Below are 17,213 nucleotides of genomic sequence, written 5' to 3'. Positions count from 1 at the left end.
TTGCAATGATAGATGAGATAAAAGAAAATTTACTGACGGCTCTCTGTGTGATCGAGGGAGAGGCATGTCAAGACTGCTTCCGAAAGTTGAAGCAGTGTTGGGAGTGGTGTATCAATTGTGGAGGAGAGTATTTTGAAGGAGACCACACACAGTATGTAAAAGGTAGGCATAGAAAAATTTTGTGGATAAAGTTCCGGAATCTTTTTTTACATACCTCATATTTTGCTGCGAAGCATTAAATGCCTCCGTCTGAAAGTCACTGTCTTTTCATTGGAATTTGGTGCTCGACAATGGCAAGATGGCTCCATTGTCAACACACAGCATTCGAACTAGGAACAGAAGCTTTAAAGTGACCCATACACAGTCATAGCAGGTCACCATTGTGGATGTCGCCTGGAAATAGGATAATGGTAATATGTAGTAACAACACAATTAACGTGTAATGTGCATTTTGTTCCATAATTGACATAGGATGAATACATGTCCAATTTCACGGCAGGCATAAAGGACATTGAATCATAGTTCCTCAGACATTCCAGACCAGGCCACTGTCGATAGCCAGTGTGTTTCATCTCTGTGGCAGCTGCTGTCACTGACAGAGTCCCCACAAGTTTATGGCGAGCGAGAATGAGGTAGATAGTTACAGTTCATAGTGCAACAATTACATTTGTTGAAATGGGATGCATTAAAATATTGATAATTAACTTACAAAAAATATGGTACGCTAAAAGTGTATTCTGCCTCTAGGACAATAAACTCACTCAGTTCCTATTTGGTGTCAGGGTCAGCTCTCCATACATGCAACACTTGCCTTTGATGACGTGTTATGTAATATTATGTTCCTGTGGCCATTATCTTGTGAGCTACAGTATATAAACTTCAAAGATTGCAGCTGCAATCATCAAACTGCACTTACTTTTCTCAACTTAGGTTGCTGTGGTCTTTTTACTATATATTATTTCAAAATGGTTGAGGAAGTAATGCCAATAGTCACTGTCTTGATATTACTGTTCTTGATTCTTTTATTGGTTTGTCTTATGTTAAATTACCGTGTTTTACTTTACAGTCATAGTATTTATATTATTCTAAGTGCTAGTTTGGCCTCAAAGTTGCATGAATTTTGTTACTTTGACATTTGAAATGATTCAGTAGAGATAAACCTTTTTACATTGGTGTGTCTCTCATGTATTGCTTATTACAGCCATTCTTGAGATTTCCTAATGAAGATCTCATTGGTCCTTACCTGCTTTCTCTGCTGTACAAGATCGTTGTTGTGCTTTCTTTTGTGAATGTGCCATAATTACTGTATTGTTTGTCTCTCTTGCTTAACCACGCAGTTTTAAACTGTCATTTGTGTTTTGAATGTCGTCATGTCTTGATTTAAAAAAAAAAAAAACACGAGGGCTACAGGAAGCCATAAGACTAGGAAGGCAAACACACTTATTTCACATATTGTAGTCATTAATTATTTTAATTCTGTTGTAAAGCTGTGGTGTTCTCTTGCTCTAAGACACTTATTTAAGTTGTATACATAGCTCTGATTAATGTTATTTGTAGTTTTATGATTGTTAAATTTTATCCTCATATGTCGGTTTCTTCGTCTGAATAATTATTACAGATAAAATTAATTTTATGGTCTTTATCAGGAATAGCAATTGCCAGAAAATATACCCACTTCTCATTGTCTTTGCAGACATCTCACTGTTTATCACCTGCATCAACTGGGTATTTCTTCTTGATTTTCCTGTGGTGAGAGTGTTCCTGACTTTCTGGGTGATAGATGGACTAGTTACTCAAAGTGTTTGTTTAAATTAACATTGCATTCATGGATGTCAGATTACTGTTATGTAAGTGTTTTTCTCCATGTGGCAGTGGTGTACTCCTAAATGCATGTAATATGTTGATGATATTACAGCACATGGGCATGTGTGTTGTGTTTTTTCCATACTTTCATGAAAATGTGTTTTGTTTCAGGCTTACATCAAAATCACACCTGTAATCATTTCAATGCCACCAGTCACAAATTCCGCATCATTCAGTGACAGTCTTGATGAGAGTATGGATACACATGAGAATGGCCAGGATAACATATGGCCAATTACAGAAGTTGCTGTTAGTAGCAGTCACTTATAACTTACATAATGGAAATGATTTGTCTATCTCAAGTCCAATTTTGCAACGGTGCAACTGATAATTTAACCTGATGTATTTTTGTTGTTTTGCAGGTTATGAATGAAACTGAATATGAATTCAAGCTCCAGGAGCAGTTTGGACGAGCATACAATCCTGAAGAATTTGTAATTTTTAGCATAAACGTTCACAATCCAAAAGATGTGGTAAATATCAGTTACCTAATGTTATTTGTGTATGACATTTGTTTGCACTAATACCAGACATTGAATCTCTTGCCATAATCTCACCTTTGAACCCCTTCTGACGTGGCCACATGGTGTAGTGCCTCTGTTGGTCCAGTCCTGTGGTCTGCATTTTTCTGTGAATATCATGAAATTTTTCTGTGTATCATTTTTACTGTAAGTTATTGTGGCTTTTAATGCAGTTTAAAGTTTGAAGGACTTTAGGTTGTTGTAACAGATGTAGGTAGCATATTTGCACATATTACAACTTAACGTGTAGTGTTAATGTGTGGTGAAATTATTCACTCATAAAGTAATTAAATTCTGATCTGAAATATACCTACGCAATTTATAGTTGATCTGACAAGGAAAAAGTTCAGTCAGTTTGCAATACACATTTTCTGTGGTCATGCATTTTCTTGAGGTGGTAGCTGTTTCACAGTATTTCAAGTTTTGTTCCATTATGAATCTGTTCATTTTTCTGTTGTCGTGTCCTTCTGAATGAGCATGTAAATTATTTTCAGGCATACTTGGTAGATGTTTTTGCACACATGTCATTGCCCGTCGATGGAGAACCACCAATGCATATAGGATTTGGTTATATTCTGCCAAATGTTTTGTTGAGAAGTGAAGGGCGTGCTGTTGTTCCACTAACTGATGCTAATCGGCGCCCAGTTGGTGAATTAAAAGGTTTGTGTTATTATTAATGTAAAATTGTTGTTGCTGACAACATGAAAGTAGAACATATTGACTAATAGTTAAAGTGGTGGATAACAGATAGTACAGGGCTATTACAAATGATTGAAGCGATTTCATAAATTCACTGTAGCTCCATTCATTGACATATGGTCACGACACACTTCAGATATGTAGAAAAACTCATAAAGTTTTGTTCGGCTGAAGCCGCACTTCAGGTTTCTGCCGTCAGAGTGCTCGAGAGCGCAGTGAGACAAAATGGCGACAGGAGCCAAGAAAGCGTATGTCGTGCTTGAAATGCACTCACATCAGTCAGTCATCACAGTGCAACGACACTTCAGGACAAAGTTCAACAAAGATCCGCCAACTGCTAACTCCATTCGGCGATGGTATGCGCAGTTTAAAGCTTCTGGATGCCTCTGTAAGGGGAAATCAATGGGTCGGCCTGCAGTGAGCGAAGAAACGGTTGAATGCGTGCGTGCAAGTTTCACGCGTAGCCTGCGGAAAATTGGCTCATGCCACAACTGGAGACCGACAGCGCCGACTTCATCTTTCAACAGGATGGTGCTCCACCGAACTTCCATCATGATGTTCGGCATTTCTTAAACAGGAGATTGGAAAACCGATGGATCAGTTGTGGTGGAGATCATGATCAGCAATTGATGTCATAGCCTCCACGCTCTCCCGACTTAACCCCATGCGATTTCTTTCTGTGGGGTTATGTGAAAGATTCAGTGTTTAAACCTCCTCTACCAAGAAACGTGCCAGAACTGTGAGCTCGCATCAACAATGCTTTCGAACTCATTGATGGGGACATGCTGCGCCGAGTGTGGAAGGAACTTGATTATCGGCTTGATGTCTGCCAAATCACTAAAGGGGCACATATCGAACATTTGTGAATTTCTAAAAAAACTTTTTGAGTTTTTGTACGTGTGTGCAAATCATTTTGAAAATATCTCAAATCATAAAGTTATTGTAGAGCTGTGAAATCACTTCGATCATTTGTAATAACCCTGTAAATTCACCAATGGTAAGCTACTGCTGTAGTATGGCTATCTTGTACACTTATTGTAATTTTTTAAACCCTTACTAATGTATAAGCAACTGTTTCTTCCCACAAATGAAAGTGTTACTGTCAACATCAGATCTGTACTTAGATTAGTGGCACATATTTTCGGTCTGCAACTTTTGTTAAATGGCAGACTCAAGATTCTTCAGATTTCATAAACAAATTTGAATTATTCAGCCCTGTAGCTTAGCCTGATACCATACCTGTGAGAAATTAGAAAATCAGTTTCACATTGTATATCTGTGACTATTTTGCCAGCTTGTCAAGGTGAGAAGCTCGGAATATGTTGAGCTTGTTGTATCCCTTTATAGTTTGGTGTCCTAGACCTGTCTTTCTAATCAGTTTTGTTACTCCCTCACCCCTATCCCCCCCCCCCCCCCCTCCCGTGAACCGTGAACCATGGACCTTGCTGTTGGTGGGGAGGCTTGCGTGCCTCAGCGATACAGATGGCTGTACCGTAGGTGCAACCACAATAATGAATAAAAAAAATAGTAGTGCGGGTAAGCTACTACAAACAGCGTAGTGAACGCATTATTGTGGCCAAAATAGAAACGAAGCCCACGCCTACTACAGTAGTACAATTTTATATGCCAACTAGCTCTGGAGATGATGAAGAAATTGATGAAATGTATGATGAGATAAAAGAAATTATTCAGGTAGTGAAGGGAGACGAAAATTTAATAGTCATAGGTGACTGGAATTCAAGAGTAGGAAAAGGGAGAGAAGGAAACATAGTAGGTATATAATGGTAAGACAAGAGATTTAGGAACCAGGTTTTAAATTGTAAGACATTTCCAGGGGCAGATGTGGACTCTGACCACAATCTATTGGTTATGAACTGTAGATTAAAACTGAAGAAACTGCTAAAAGGTGGGAATTTAAGGAGATGGGACCTGGATAAACTGACTAAACCAGAGGTTGTAGAGAGTTTCAGGGAGAGCATAAGGGAACAATTGACAGGAATGGGGGAAAGAAGTACAGTAGAAGAAGAAGAATGGGTAGCTCTGAGGGATGAAGTAGTGAAGGCAGCAGAGGATCAAGTAGGTAAAAAGATGAGGGCTAGTAGAAATCCGTGGGTAACAGAAGAAATATTGAATTTAATTGATGAAAGGAGAAAATATAAAAATGCAGTAAATGAAGCAGGCAAAAAGGAATACAAATGTCTCAAAAATGAGATCAACAGGAAGTGCAAAAATTATATGCCCGCGAATCGTATACAAAAAAGTGCAGCTTAAGAGTTGCAGTTTCAACGGTTTTTGGATGAAAGAAGTAAACTTCAAGTATTCTTGTTAAATTTTATTGGCAGATCTAGATTTCAGCTAGAAACTAGCCATTCTCAATGCACTATCATTTTTGATCAATGCATGTAATGCCTTTTGGTCAGGCTTCATCCACATTTCATTGAATACTATCAATACCAACCAGTATTCAATGAACTGTGGATGAAGCCCGACCAACAGGTATTACATGCATTGATCAAAAATGATAGTGCATTGAGAATGGCTAGTTTCTAGCTGAAATCTATTATTTACAAGTGAATATAACAGTCGCTGTGTGCAACAGCCTTCTGAATGGAAGGTAACATGAAACTTCAAGTATGTTAATTTACAAGTGTTTATATTTTCACTAAGACAGCTTATTGTCTCTTTTTATTTTTGTCATAGAACATATGTGGAAAGTTCAAAATTACGCAATGTAGGATGATATTAGCAAGAAGATAAGTGTTACATTAAAATTAACTTTTTATATTTTTCATTTAGCAGAATTGTTCTGACACATTGTTTGGATCCATATTATGATCTAAAGTGCAGAGCTCAATATTACTTACTTGATAGCAAATTGCTTTGTTGCCATTTTAAAGACATTTACCTAAATTGATAATTGAATGATATGGGCAGCTTTATAGTTCTAATTGTTAAGAGTTTGTTGTCCACTTGACGTAGCCTTAGAATGAATAGCTGTTGTGTGATAATATATTTATATCCATAGTTGATAGTTTTAAAAGCATTAGTGAAACCTTTTTGAGTATTTTATCAATGGTAAACTCATGCCACTCCTGTACTGTACTGTACGGTACTAATACAACGCCATAAATCATAGCACTACTTCACATAGCTTTCGTTTGTTCAGGTAGCTTAAGAAAACAATGTTTATGGGCAAAGACAATCTCTCTATTACATTTTCTCGTAAAAACTTTCACAAATCGTGTGGTATGCAATAACTGCCCACTGCTTTCCTTTCCTGAAATCTGCTATGGATGTCTCAGCTTCTGCTTTTGTGATGTTTGGGGCACACCCGGCCCTGTCACATTCTTCTATTTCTACTTCGTTATACTTGTCTATACAAGTTCAATTCATATAGGTCTTGTACATAATAATGAAGCAGAAGCTTTTTTTAGTTGTTGGATCTGAAGTTTCCCCTCAAATGATTATCATTCATACATGTGTATTATTTGACATTGGTTCCATCTTATCCTTGTGATCCCTTCCTTCTTAACTATCTCACACTCTACTTTCCCAGCAGACTCTTTTAAAGTTCTTAAGGCTGCTTCCTTGATTTTTATTGATATTCATACTATGACATTATTGTGTTTTGAAAGTATCTTCAATTTCTTTGTAGTTTGAAAGGTGCACCTCCTTCCTTGTAGTTGCGAACTATGCTGATGGAAAAAAAAATCACAACACCAAGGAGGAGTTGTGCAACATAAATGGAAGTTGGTAGGTTTGTTTCTACCTCTGAAAGATTATGTCTGTTCAAACTTTGCACCAGTCACATAAGAGTGGTGCTGGTTGTGCCACTATGAGGACGCAAATCAGGTTTGTTTTACATCCACGCTGTAACGGTTGTGAGTGTGAGTTACCATTGAGATTGGATATAGTGAAATGATGTTAGCCGAGAATGCACTCAATGCCTCGCCGAGTTGGAATGAGACCGTGTAATAGGGATACAAGAAGCTGGATGTTCCTTCTGCAATGTTGCAGAAAGGCTTGGCGGGGAAGTGGCCACTATACGTGATTGCGGCAGCGATGGTCACGATAATGTACAGTAGACGGCCACGTGGCACTATCAGAGGGAAAACCATTATGTTCGGCATATGGCTGTGTCACATCATACTGCATCTGCAGTAGCAATTCAAGAAGCAGTTGGCACCACAGTGACACAACGAACTGTTACAAATTGGTTAGTTCAAGGACAACTCTGAGCCAGGTGGCCTGTAGTGTGCATTTAGCATGCATTCCACTGATCCTAAACCTCCACCATTTGCGACTTCAGTGGTGTTAAGTGAGAGCTCATTAGAGGGCAGGGTGGGTGTCTGTTGCTTTCACTGGTGAAAGGTGGCTCTGTCTCGATGCCAGTGCTGGCTGTGTTTCATTTAGGAGGCGGCCAGTTGAGGACCTGCACCCAATCTGTGTGTGTGCACTATACATAACAGACCTATTCCTGGAGTTATGGTCTGGGGTGTGATTTCACATGACACCAGGAGCACCCTGACTGCAAATGTGTATGTCAGTCTGGTGATTCAATCTGTTGTGGTGCTATTCGTGAACACCACTACAGAAGGTGTTTTCCAGCATGATAACACTCACCCACATACTGCTGTTGTGACCCAACATGCTGTGTGTTTCCTTGGACTGCTCGATCACCGGATGTCTCCACTTCAACACATGTGGGACATCATCGGATGACAACTCCAGTGTCATCCACAAACAGCATTACCCATCCCTATTTTGACTGACCAAATGCAACAGGCTTGGAATTCCATTCTAAAAACTGTCACCCAGCACTTGTACAACACAATTCATACAGGTTTGTATCCTTGCATCCAACATTTTGGCAGTTTCACCGGTTATTACTGTAACAGCATTTCACATTTTCAATGACTTATCTCACACTTACTATGCTATGTGAATCACTTACATGTGTTACATAGACAAATGTATTCCTGAAATTTCATTACTCTGCATTAATTAATTTAGGTGTTGAGATTTTTTTGTCAGTGTGTTTCAATTTTTACTTTGCAAGTAACAACTTTGTCTTGTCCACACCAATCAAAAATAGGTTGTGGTTTGAATTGACATCTGCTCATAATAATCACGGAAGTTGTTTTTTTGCCTGGGAAAGGGGTAATTTGTAAATCTGTGGGGAGGGGAGGGGGTAAGGGTAACATCTGTTGGATGTTGGCTATTGTTCTGTGGGACTTTCTGTATGTGCTATCTTCTTTTGGATATTTGATACCAAGCATTCATTATCCGTAGGTCTGACGACTGTCCTCACCAACACTCCACCCTTCCCCCAAAACTTCAGTCTAACTGCCCCCTTTCTTTTATCATATCACAGCTAACCCCCCCCCCCCCCCCCCACACACACACACCAGTGTATCCTTATTGTGATAAGCCAGTAGGATTGTTGTGCTCACCAGTTTTAACAGTAATCACAGTATTCCCCTAATTAGTTTGTAAATCTCATCCACATATTCATCATCACATCATCATCTACAGTTGCAATTGCTTCCTGGTGAGACGAAAAACTGTGGCTAACAAGGAATATTTTCAGTTTTTGTAAGATATAGTAGTGTGAGGGAGACATCTGGGGAATAGGGCCTATGTTCTAACACATTATAGCTCAGGCTGCCCATTGTTCTCATTGCCAAGACTTTTTGTGGGCTGGTGTGTTGTCTTGGCAAAAGCTGATTTTCTGATTTTCTTTCTTCTGTAAACCAGAACTGCCTTCTAAAGTCAGAATAATATTCCCAGCCATTGTTGTACCTTTTTGAAGATAGCCAATTAATAGACTTAACTTTCTCATTCCAAACATCAGTAGCTTGATCATCCTCGCTAATGACATCACTGCTTAGATTTTTGTATTGATGATGGTGAGCTGCTGTTTATCTGCTTGTGATCATATTTTAGACATATACTGGGGGGAAACATCTTAAAAGTTATGAACTGTGCATAGTATGTCTTTTCAAAGTTAGGTAACAAAGAAGAGTGTAGGAACCATTTAACAGTGTCCATGAAAATTTCATTATTTGATCTTTCTAAACTACACTTGATTTGTTATTTATTGCAATGTTTGTAACATCTGCAAACAAAAGAAATGTGGCATTTGGTAATGTTAGTAATGAAAGGTAATTAATACATAACAAGTAAAAGTAAAGGTCCTACGATGAAACATTGTGAGACACCACATTTCATTAGTTCACAGTTGCATGATGATTAATAGCTTAATACAGGTCTCTTTCATATTGACAGCTCTTCGTTCCTACCAAAGAGATGAGATTTGAACCATTATGCAACATTTCCTGTTACACTATAATATTCTAATTTACTTAAAAGGCTATTACGATTTAACCAGTTAATTCCTTTGATATATCACAGACTATACCAGTAGCTTCCAGTTTCTTGTCTTAATAAATCAAGCATAGTCTGCTTCTGTGTGTAAATAGCCTTTTCAATATAGGAGAATTTTGGGAATCCAAATTGTGATCGTGGCAATATATTATTTGTAGCCAGATGTTTAAGAAGCTGCTTGTATATAACATTTTATAAAATTTTCATGAAATGCTGGCAACAGTGAAATTGGACAGAAGTTTGATGGTATTTTATTAAACTCTGTGTAAGAAAAGAACTTTAACTACCTGTCTTGGTCTGAGAGTCCATTGACTATTGGTTTGTAGTATAATTTTGTTCATCGATACACCTGTATTGCACAAAGCTTTTGTGTGCAATTCTTCGTGCAAAATGTAGCTGATGTGTTCTTTTGAAATTCCTACATACTTGGCATTTCACATACATTCGTACACCAAGCTTCCAAGATAATAATCATGCATTTTTTCTACAATTCCTGTTTGACATCCTTCACACCGATAATTTTGGATACTTCCATGGTCTCATCTAATTTTGGCAGCCTGTTTATCCATGATTGAAACTGGAGGAGGAAACTCATCATACATATTTAAAAATCTTGAATCAATTTTGATTGGCACCAAACATTCTCTAACAAAAAACTTCATCATTGCACATCTCTCTAAAAGTGCGCATTTTCCACTGTGTTGTTAATTAACGTGTTTCTGTTCACTTTCGTTATTTTGCTTTTGAATGTGGTCATATGTACACTGTGTTTTTCATTACCTCTTTGTTTTCCATTTTGCTGCTACATATTGGCTATTCCGTTAGCTGCAAATATTGACTTTCATACACTTCATCCCATCATTTTAATTTTCATCACTTGTCTCGATATTCTTTTCATCTACCCTCTTATGTGGAGATTAAGATAGATAGTCATATAATGATAGTGATGTTTATTAAGAACTTGTAGCAAAGCTCAGTGCGGTATCTTGAATATGAGATCATTTGCATTTACATCCCAGTTATTTTTGTTGCATAAACACTTTTTAAAACATATCTTGAGTTAACTCTAGAACAACCTCTTTAAACATAAGATTTGCAACTATAATATGCTTTATGTCCCTTGTAGTAACCAATATCTCTCAAAAAATAGTCCTAAGTATAATTATAATGGCTGAAACAGATGACTCTACAGGAAAATTCTTAATTGTATCTTAGTGGGGATTAAGGGAAACAACCCAGTTCATATCCATAAGGCAACATTGTTTATGACTTTCATAATTCTGCAGAGAAGCAAATATAGATGGGTTGTTAAACAATCCATTCCACAAAATAAGTTGTGGGTTACAGAGACTGACAGCTGAATGACAGTATAGCTGCAGGGTCCCAGATAGCATGAGATAAGCATGTGAACTAGTTATATTGAACCCTGATTCTGAGATTTAAAAGAGCTTGTGCCTGGCTGAAGACCACTGGGAACATAACACTGCAGAGGCTTAGACTTTACATGACTCACCATAACGTTAAGACCTTGTCAGGCTGTTGTATCTGGGGTAGGATTGTTGGAGGCTGTATTGCTGTGGGTGGGTGAAGGAAGAACATTGGGAGTAGACTGTGGGGCATGCCTCGCTATTTCTGTGCCCACCCTTAGGTATTCGAGGTGATGCTACAAAAATAAGCATGTCTACATTAGGAACCTGACATTTTTTTTTTTTTTTTTTTTTTTTTTTTTTTTTTTTTTTTTGCATGTATGTGGAGGAGGGGAACAATAAATTATAGAAGTTTAGGAAGTGGAAAGAGGTGTTGAATAAAGTAAAGATCAATTATTCATGGGCAGTTTTGGATATGATAGTAGAATGACAAAAAGTGATAAAATCGTAGAATTTGCTAGTAACAACATTTTTCATGTAAAATGTAAAGATAGATATAGAAGTTTGTAGAAACACTCAGCATCCACTCAGCATGCTCAAATGTTATGAGCATTTCCTTGTCGTGAGAATTTCTTTAAGGCTAGGGATGTATAATGGATTAGATAAAAACTTCAGCACATTGTAAAATGGTTCTGCATACTCAGAAAGGAGTAAGTATCATTTAGAATGGTATTAACAAAGAGGAAAATATATGGCAGGTATGAAGGTGACAAAAGAAAAGAAAATCTCAAATAAAAGCCAGTAACTATAAAGAGAAGGCAAGAGTATCCATACTCCGCAAGCCACCTGACGGTGTGCGGCGGAGGGTACCCTGAGTACCTCTATCGCGTCTGTGTGGGCTCTAATCTCTCTGATTTTATCCTCATGGTCTCTTCACGAGATATACGTAGGAGGGAGCAATATACTGCTTGACTCTTCGGTGAAGATATGTTCTCGAAACTTTAACAAAAGCCCGTACCGAGCTACTGAGCGTCTCTCCTGCAGAGTCTTCCACTGGAGTTTATCTATCATCTCCATAAAGCTTTCGCGATTACTAAATGATCCTGTAATGAAGCGCGCTGCTCTTCATTGGATCTTCTCTATCTCTTCTATCAACCCTATCTGGTACGGATCCCACACTGCTGAGCAGTATTCAAGCAGTGGGCGAACAAGCGTACTGTGACCTACTTCCTTTGTTTTCGGATTGCATTTCCTTAGAATTCTTCCAATGAATCTCAGTCTGGCATCTGCTTTACCGACGATCAACTTTATATCATCATTCCATTTTAAATCACTCCTAATGCGTACTCCCAGATAATTTATGGTATTAACTGCTTCCAGTTGCTGACCTGCTATTTTGTAGCTAAATGATAAGGGATCTATCTTTCTATGTATTCACCGCACATTACACTTGTCTACATTGAGATTCAATTGCCATTCCCTGCACCATGCGTCAATTCGCTGCAGATCCTCCTGCATTTCAGTACAATTTTCCATTGTTACAACCTCTCGATACACCACAGCATCATCTGCAAAAAGCCTCAGTGAACTTCCGATGTCATCCACCAGGTCATTTATGTATATTGTGAATAGCAACGGTCCTATGACACTCCCCTGCGGCACACCTGAAATCACTCTTACTTCGGAAGTCATTGTACTTGAACATAATACATGTTCCAAAATTCTACAACTGATCGATGTTAGAGATATAGGTCTATAGTTCTGCACATCTGTTCAATGTCCCTTCATGAAAACGGGGATGACCTGTGCCCTTTTCCAATCCTTTGGAATGCTACGCTCTTCTAGAGATCTACGGTACACCGCTGCAAGAAGGGGGGCAAGTTCCTGTGTAAAATCGAACTGGTATCCCATCAGGTCCAGCGGCCTTTCCTCTTTTGAGCGATTTTAATTGTTTCTCTATCCCTCTGTCGTCTATTTCGATATCTACCATTTTGTCATCTGTACGACAATTTAGAGAAGGAACTACAGTGCAGTCTTCCTTTGTGAAACAGCTTTGGAAAAAGACATTTAGTATTTTGGCCATTAGTCTGTCATCCTCTGTTTCAGTACCATTTTGGTCACAGAGTGTCTGGACATTTTGTTTTGATCCACCCACCGCTTTGACATAATACCAAAATTTCTTAGGATTTTCTGCCAAGTCAGTACATAGAACTTTACTTTCGAATTCATTGAACGCAAATTATAGGAAAAGGGTAGGATATGCTGAAGTAAACAAAATTCAGGAATGTCTTCAAGAGGGTGGGAGAAAAACAGTGAAAATTTGGCAAAAGAAACAAATTAAAACAATACATGTGTGAAGGAAATAAATACAGATTGCATGGAGATAATATTTCATATGTTAAGACGACAGACCACACACTAATTAACACCAGAGGGAACTCTCTATGTGAATTTTAGAGTTCTTTTAAGGAATTGTATATTTCAGGACATGACTAGAACACACAGTTAATAATGAAAGTAATGACATTCTGGAAGTAGTTCCAGATGAGGTTATAAAACCATTTGAGGCATGAAGAGAGGGCGTTCATCTGGAAATGGTGCAACAGCAGAAATGATTAAAAATAGAGGAAAAGTAATACAAAAGGCACTTGCAAAAATTTTTTAGAGAATGACTGTGTTGGAAGATAATTCCCCAAAACTGGAACAATATTGTAATTGTTCTGCTTCTCAAGGAACAAGAGAGACAAGATGTACTTGTCTCCTCCTATAATATAAAAGATATTCACTAACCTTACTACCAATGCCATAGAAAAAACACTGAATTTTAATCAGGCAGAGGACCATGCTGGGCTAGAAGTTGACATAGCACAGTTAATTATTTGCAAGTTGTGAGCAAAATCATATAATGAAATGATTAGCATGAATTACCACTTTGTCTGGGATTCATTGATTTTGAGAGCGCTTATGATTCAGTTGCAACAAAATCTGCACAGAGGAGCTCTTTAGAAAGAAGGTATTGATTCGTCTTGTTATTACCTTCAAGAATGTATATGTCAATGCTACTGCTTCTAGTAGACTTCATCAAGGTAGAAGGAAATTCCACATTGATAGGAAAGTTGGACAAGAACAGTGTTAGAGGACCTTCTCAGAGCCCTTAACTCAGAAAATAAAGCTGGAACATGATAGCTTTTGAAATGGAGATTCCCCTCTCTGAAACACAAATATTACAATCATTGTGTATTACTTGGTATGATTTAATGATACACAGGAACTGTGCATGCAAAATGTGTTTATAAACAGAAGACTATTCAGTGTTGCATGTTCATGATTACCAGGAGAGACAACTTTTTAAGCCAGAGATCAGTTCAGTAGATGTAATACTGTAGTCAGCATTTGTGTTACAGTAAATACCCATCCATTTGAGATTTTTGTCTGTGGTTTCGTAAACTGCTTTGATGGACTCTTGAAAGTGACGGTGGCATATTTGCTTCCCCATACAACTCCGTTTGCGCTTGTGGCTGATTGCTTGAAACTTCCTTGTCATTGAGACATTATCCTGTAAACTTTGCCAGTCAGTTGTATTTATGGAGATCTTAGTTCCAGTGGAGATAGTGTAAAGTATTCAGGGGACATTGCTGTTTGCTTTCAGTATGGAATAATGTACTATTTACCAAAAGTGTGTTGTTGTTGTTATTATTAGATTATAGTCAAGAACATTGTTTAGGCTCCTTATAAAGAGTAACATATTATGTTCCTTTTTTTTCCAGTTGACTTCCTCGTTGTGGAACCAATCAAGCAGTATGACTGTAACATGAGTGTTTCATACTCTCGTTTCTGGAAGAAGTCCTGGTTAGGCTTGGATGTTGGTCATCGAGGACTTGGAACATCATTTAAATTAGAAATGCAGACGTAAGTCATTGGTAATAGTCCTTCACACTGTGTGTGTGTGTGTGTGTGTGTGTGTGTGTGTGTGTGTGTGTGTGTGTGTGTGTGAGAGAGAGAGAGAGAGAGAGAGAGAGAGAGAGAGAGAGAGAGAGAGAGAGATATATATGACACAATCATCTGTATTGCCTTTTTGCTACAGCTGTGCTGATATCCGTGAGAATACAATAGCGTCACTGAAGACTGCTGCATCACATGGAGCTGATTTTGTTGAGTTTGATGTGCAGTTAACAAAAGATGGTGTTCCAGTAATCTACCATGACTTCCATGTCTGTATTGCAATGAAAAAGAAGAAGCATTTGGAACAGCATGATATGCTTCAGTTACCAGTTAAAGATCTTACTTTGGAGCAGCTCCGTATGCTAAAGGTAGACGAAATTTAATCGACATTCGGGGATCATGTAGTTCAGGCAGTTTGGTGTTGTCAGAGTTATACCTTATGTAACTAAGGTGTTCTGAATTTTTATTATTTAACCATACATTTATATTTGGTTAAGTTAGTGTAATGTAATGAAATAGCTGTTTAGTAGATTCTTTGCATGTACTGTGAGATTTAGTAATCAGTTCCAGAAAATTTTTATTTCATTTTTGTAAATATGACTCTAGTATGTTTAAAACAGCCTCCTTCCTCTGTCTGCATGTACTTTATTCCATGCTTACTAACAGCACCTCATTTTATACAGTTAATTATTTTCATCAAGCTACCAATACACTTAGGATTAATAATGATGGAGTTGTTTGTGAAAATACAGCTACTGTCAAATATAGAGTGAAATGTGAGTTGCCGGTTACATCTGCATTGTGAACCTGTCCTGTTTAAGCATAGAAGGATTTTCTGAAAATACATTCACCCTGACAGTGAATACACAAAAGTATTATTTTGAGTACTTGTAATTCTGGTATAATTTCCTTTTATAGTGTTGAATTTTTCACAGCAAGTCTTTGCACTATTAATATCATTTTAGGAATGACTTAGTACCATTCTACAACTGTGTTTTCGTCCTAGTATGAAGCACTGAACAGTATAGTGCAATGGTTAAGATGTTTTCCTTAAATTAGGAAGAAAATGGGTTAAAAGTCAATTAGTTGCCCACATTTAGACTTCATATAGTCACCTCATTAATGGTAAATACTGCAGTAGATACACTAAAAAGGCTATGGCCAGTTTATTGCCCTACCTTTGTTCATTCACAGCTTGTCTTGCCCCTGACCACAACAGAACTGTATGCCATAATCTTCATTCCTCCTGTCTTAGTTTCAAGAAATATGTTCACTGATGAGTTTGAGAAGGTAAACAATTTATCTTTCAGTATGTCAGTACTGCATAGATTCTTGTTTACACATTGCCCATTAGATTACTGTACAAACAAACATCACCACTGGCTGTATTGGAAGACAATGGGGGCCATAGATCTTTAGAGTCTACTGTAAGGTGTAAAAGAAATAGGCTCTGCTTTGAAGGATGTATACTGTGTGGTATCAGTTGATGTGTGAACCACTCAGAGACATTAGCAATGTAACACCTAACGTTACCTATGTTTTCAAATGTAATTGGTCTCCATTGGTTCTCGTTGCTGACTCAGTACACCACATACCAGTCTTTTGAGTTCTGCAGCAGTAGCTACAATATGGTTTGTGTGCTTCTGACTGGCCAATGCTGAGTGTGAAGTAATGTTGTGAATTAAAGTAGCACTTTAGGCCAAACTGTGCCTCATTTGCAATGATAGATAATATTGTGTTTTTATTTCCTGCATTAACAACGTGCAGTACTTTACATGTGTAGCATGATTTGTGGGATTTGTTCTAACTCTGAACACAATAAGAAATGTGGTTATAAGAAACCAACAACCTTGACAGCATTGACAGCGTAACAAAGATGGAACATAATCGTTTGGTAACTTGTACAAGACAGACCAGCCAGAGGCAGTGTAAGCAGTATAAAGGGTATTTTCATGCCAGCAGCTGCTGTTATCCTTCCAAAAGCAACTGAGGCGCCATCCAGTCAGTGGGCTCTGGTGGAGTTCCTGGAGCTGCCGAACAGTACCCTACTGGAATGAGGTGCGCTATGCAGCTGTAGCAGCGGAGGTGTAATAATGTGTGGATTACTGCGCTCCTCCCTCCTTTGGGAGAAGAGCACCAAGGTGCTGTCTCCTTTGCAACATTCTGATGGTTGACATGCCCATGGTGTCGGATGCATTCATTCTGAGTGCAAACAGTTATCGATACGTGAAGACATGCCCATAGGGGCAGAACTGGCATGAGCATGGACATGCACTTCTTCCTCCTCATCCTGGAGACCAGGCAGAGGACTCTTGCTCCTCATAGGCAGAAGGCATATTAATGTCAGATGTGGAACTGGGTGCCAGGAACTGGGGAGCCTTGGCATCTGGAGACAACATAAGAAGGGTTGGCAGCAGCAGGGAAGGCATCACTA

At 38.3% G+C, this 17,213-nt stretch overlaps 1 protein-coding gene across 4 annotated transcripts in view; it reads left to right on the top strand.

The window, feature by feature from the left end:
• The window catches only part of LOC126088604 (glycerophosphocholine phosphodiesterase GPCPD1-like), a 272,534-nt gene that overhangs the window by 216,702 nt on the left and 38,619 nt on the right, over nt 1-17,213 (top strand). For all 4 annotated transcript variants that reach the window (XM_049906819.1, XM_049906816.1, XM_049906817.1 and 1 more), the window contains 5 exons: nt 1,975-2,112; nt 2,226-2,336; nt 2,879-3,044; nt 14,605-14,746; nt 14,922-15,147. In XM_049906819.1, coding sequence (XP_049762776.1) covers nt 1,975-2,112; nt 2,226-2,336; nt 2,879-3,044; nt 14,605-14,746; nt 14,922-15,147 — 783 coding nt within the window. The remainder of the gene's footprint in view (nt 1-1,974; nt 2,113-2,225; nt 2,337-2,878; nt 3,045-14,604; nt 14,747-14,921; nt 15,148-17,213) is intronic.

This window comes from Schistocerca cancellata, chromosome 6 (genome assembly GCF_023864275.1).
Source record: "Schistocerca cancellata isolate TAMUIC-IGC-003103 chromosome 6, iqSchCanc2.1, whole genome shotgun sequence".
Lineage (NCBI taxonomy): Eukaryota > Metazoa > Arthropoda > Insecta > Orthoptera > Acrididae > Schistocerca > Schistocerca cancellata.
This window is presented reverse-complemented; position numbering and strand designations above follow the sequence as displayed.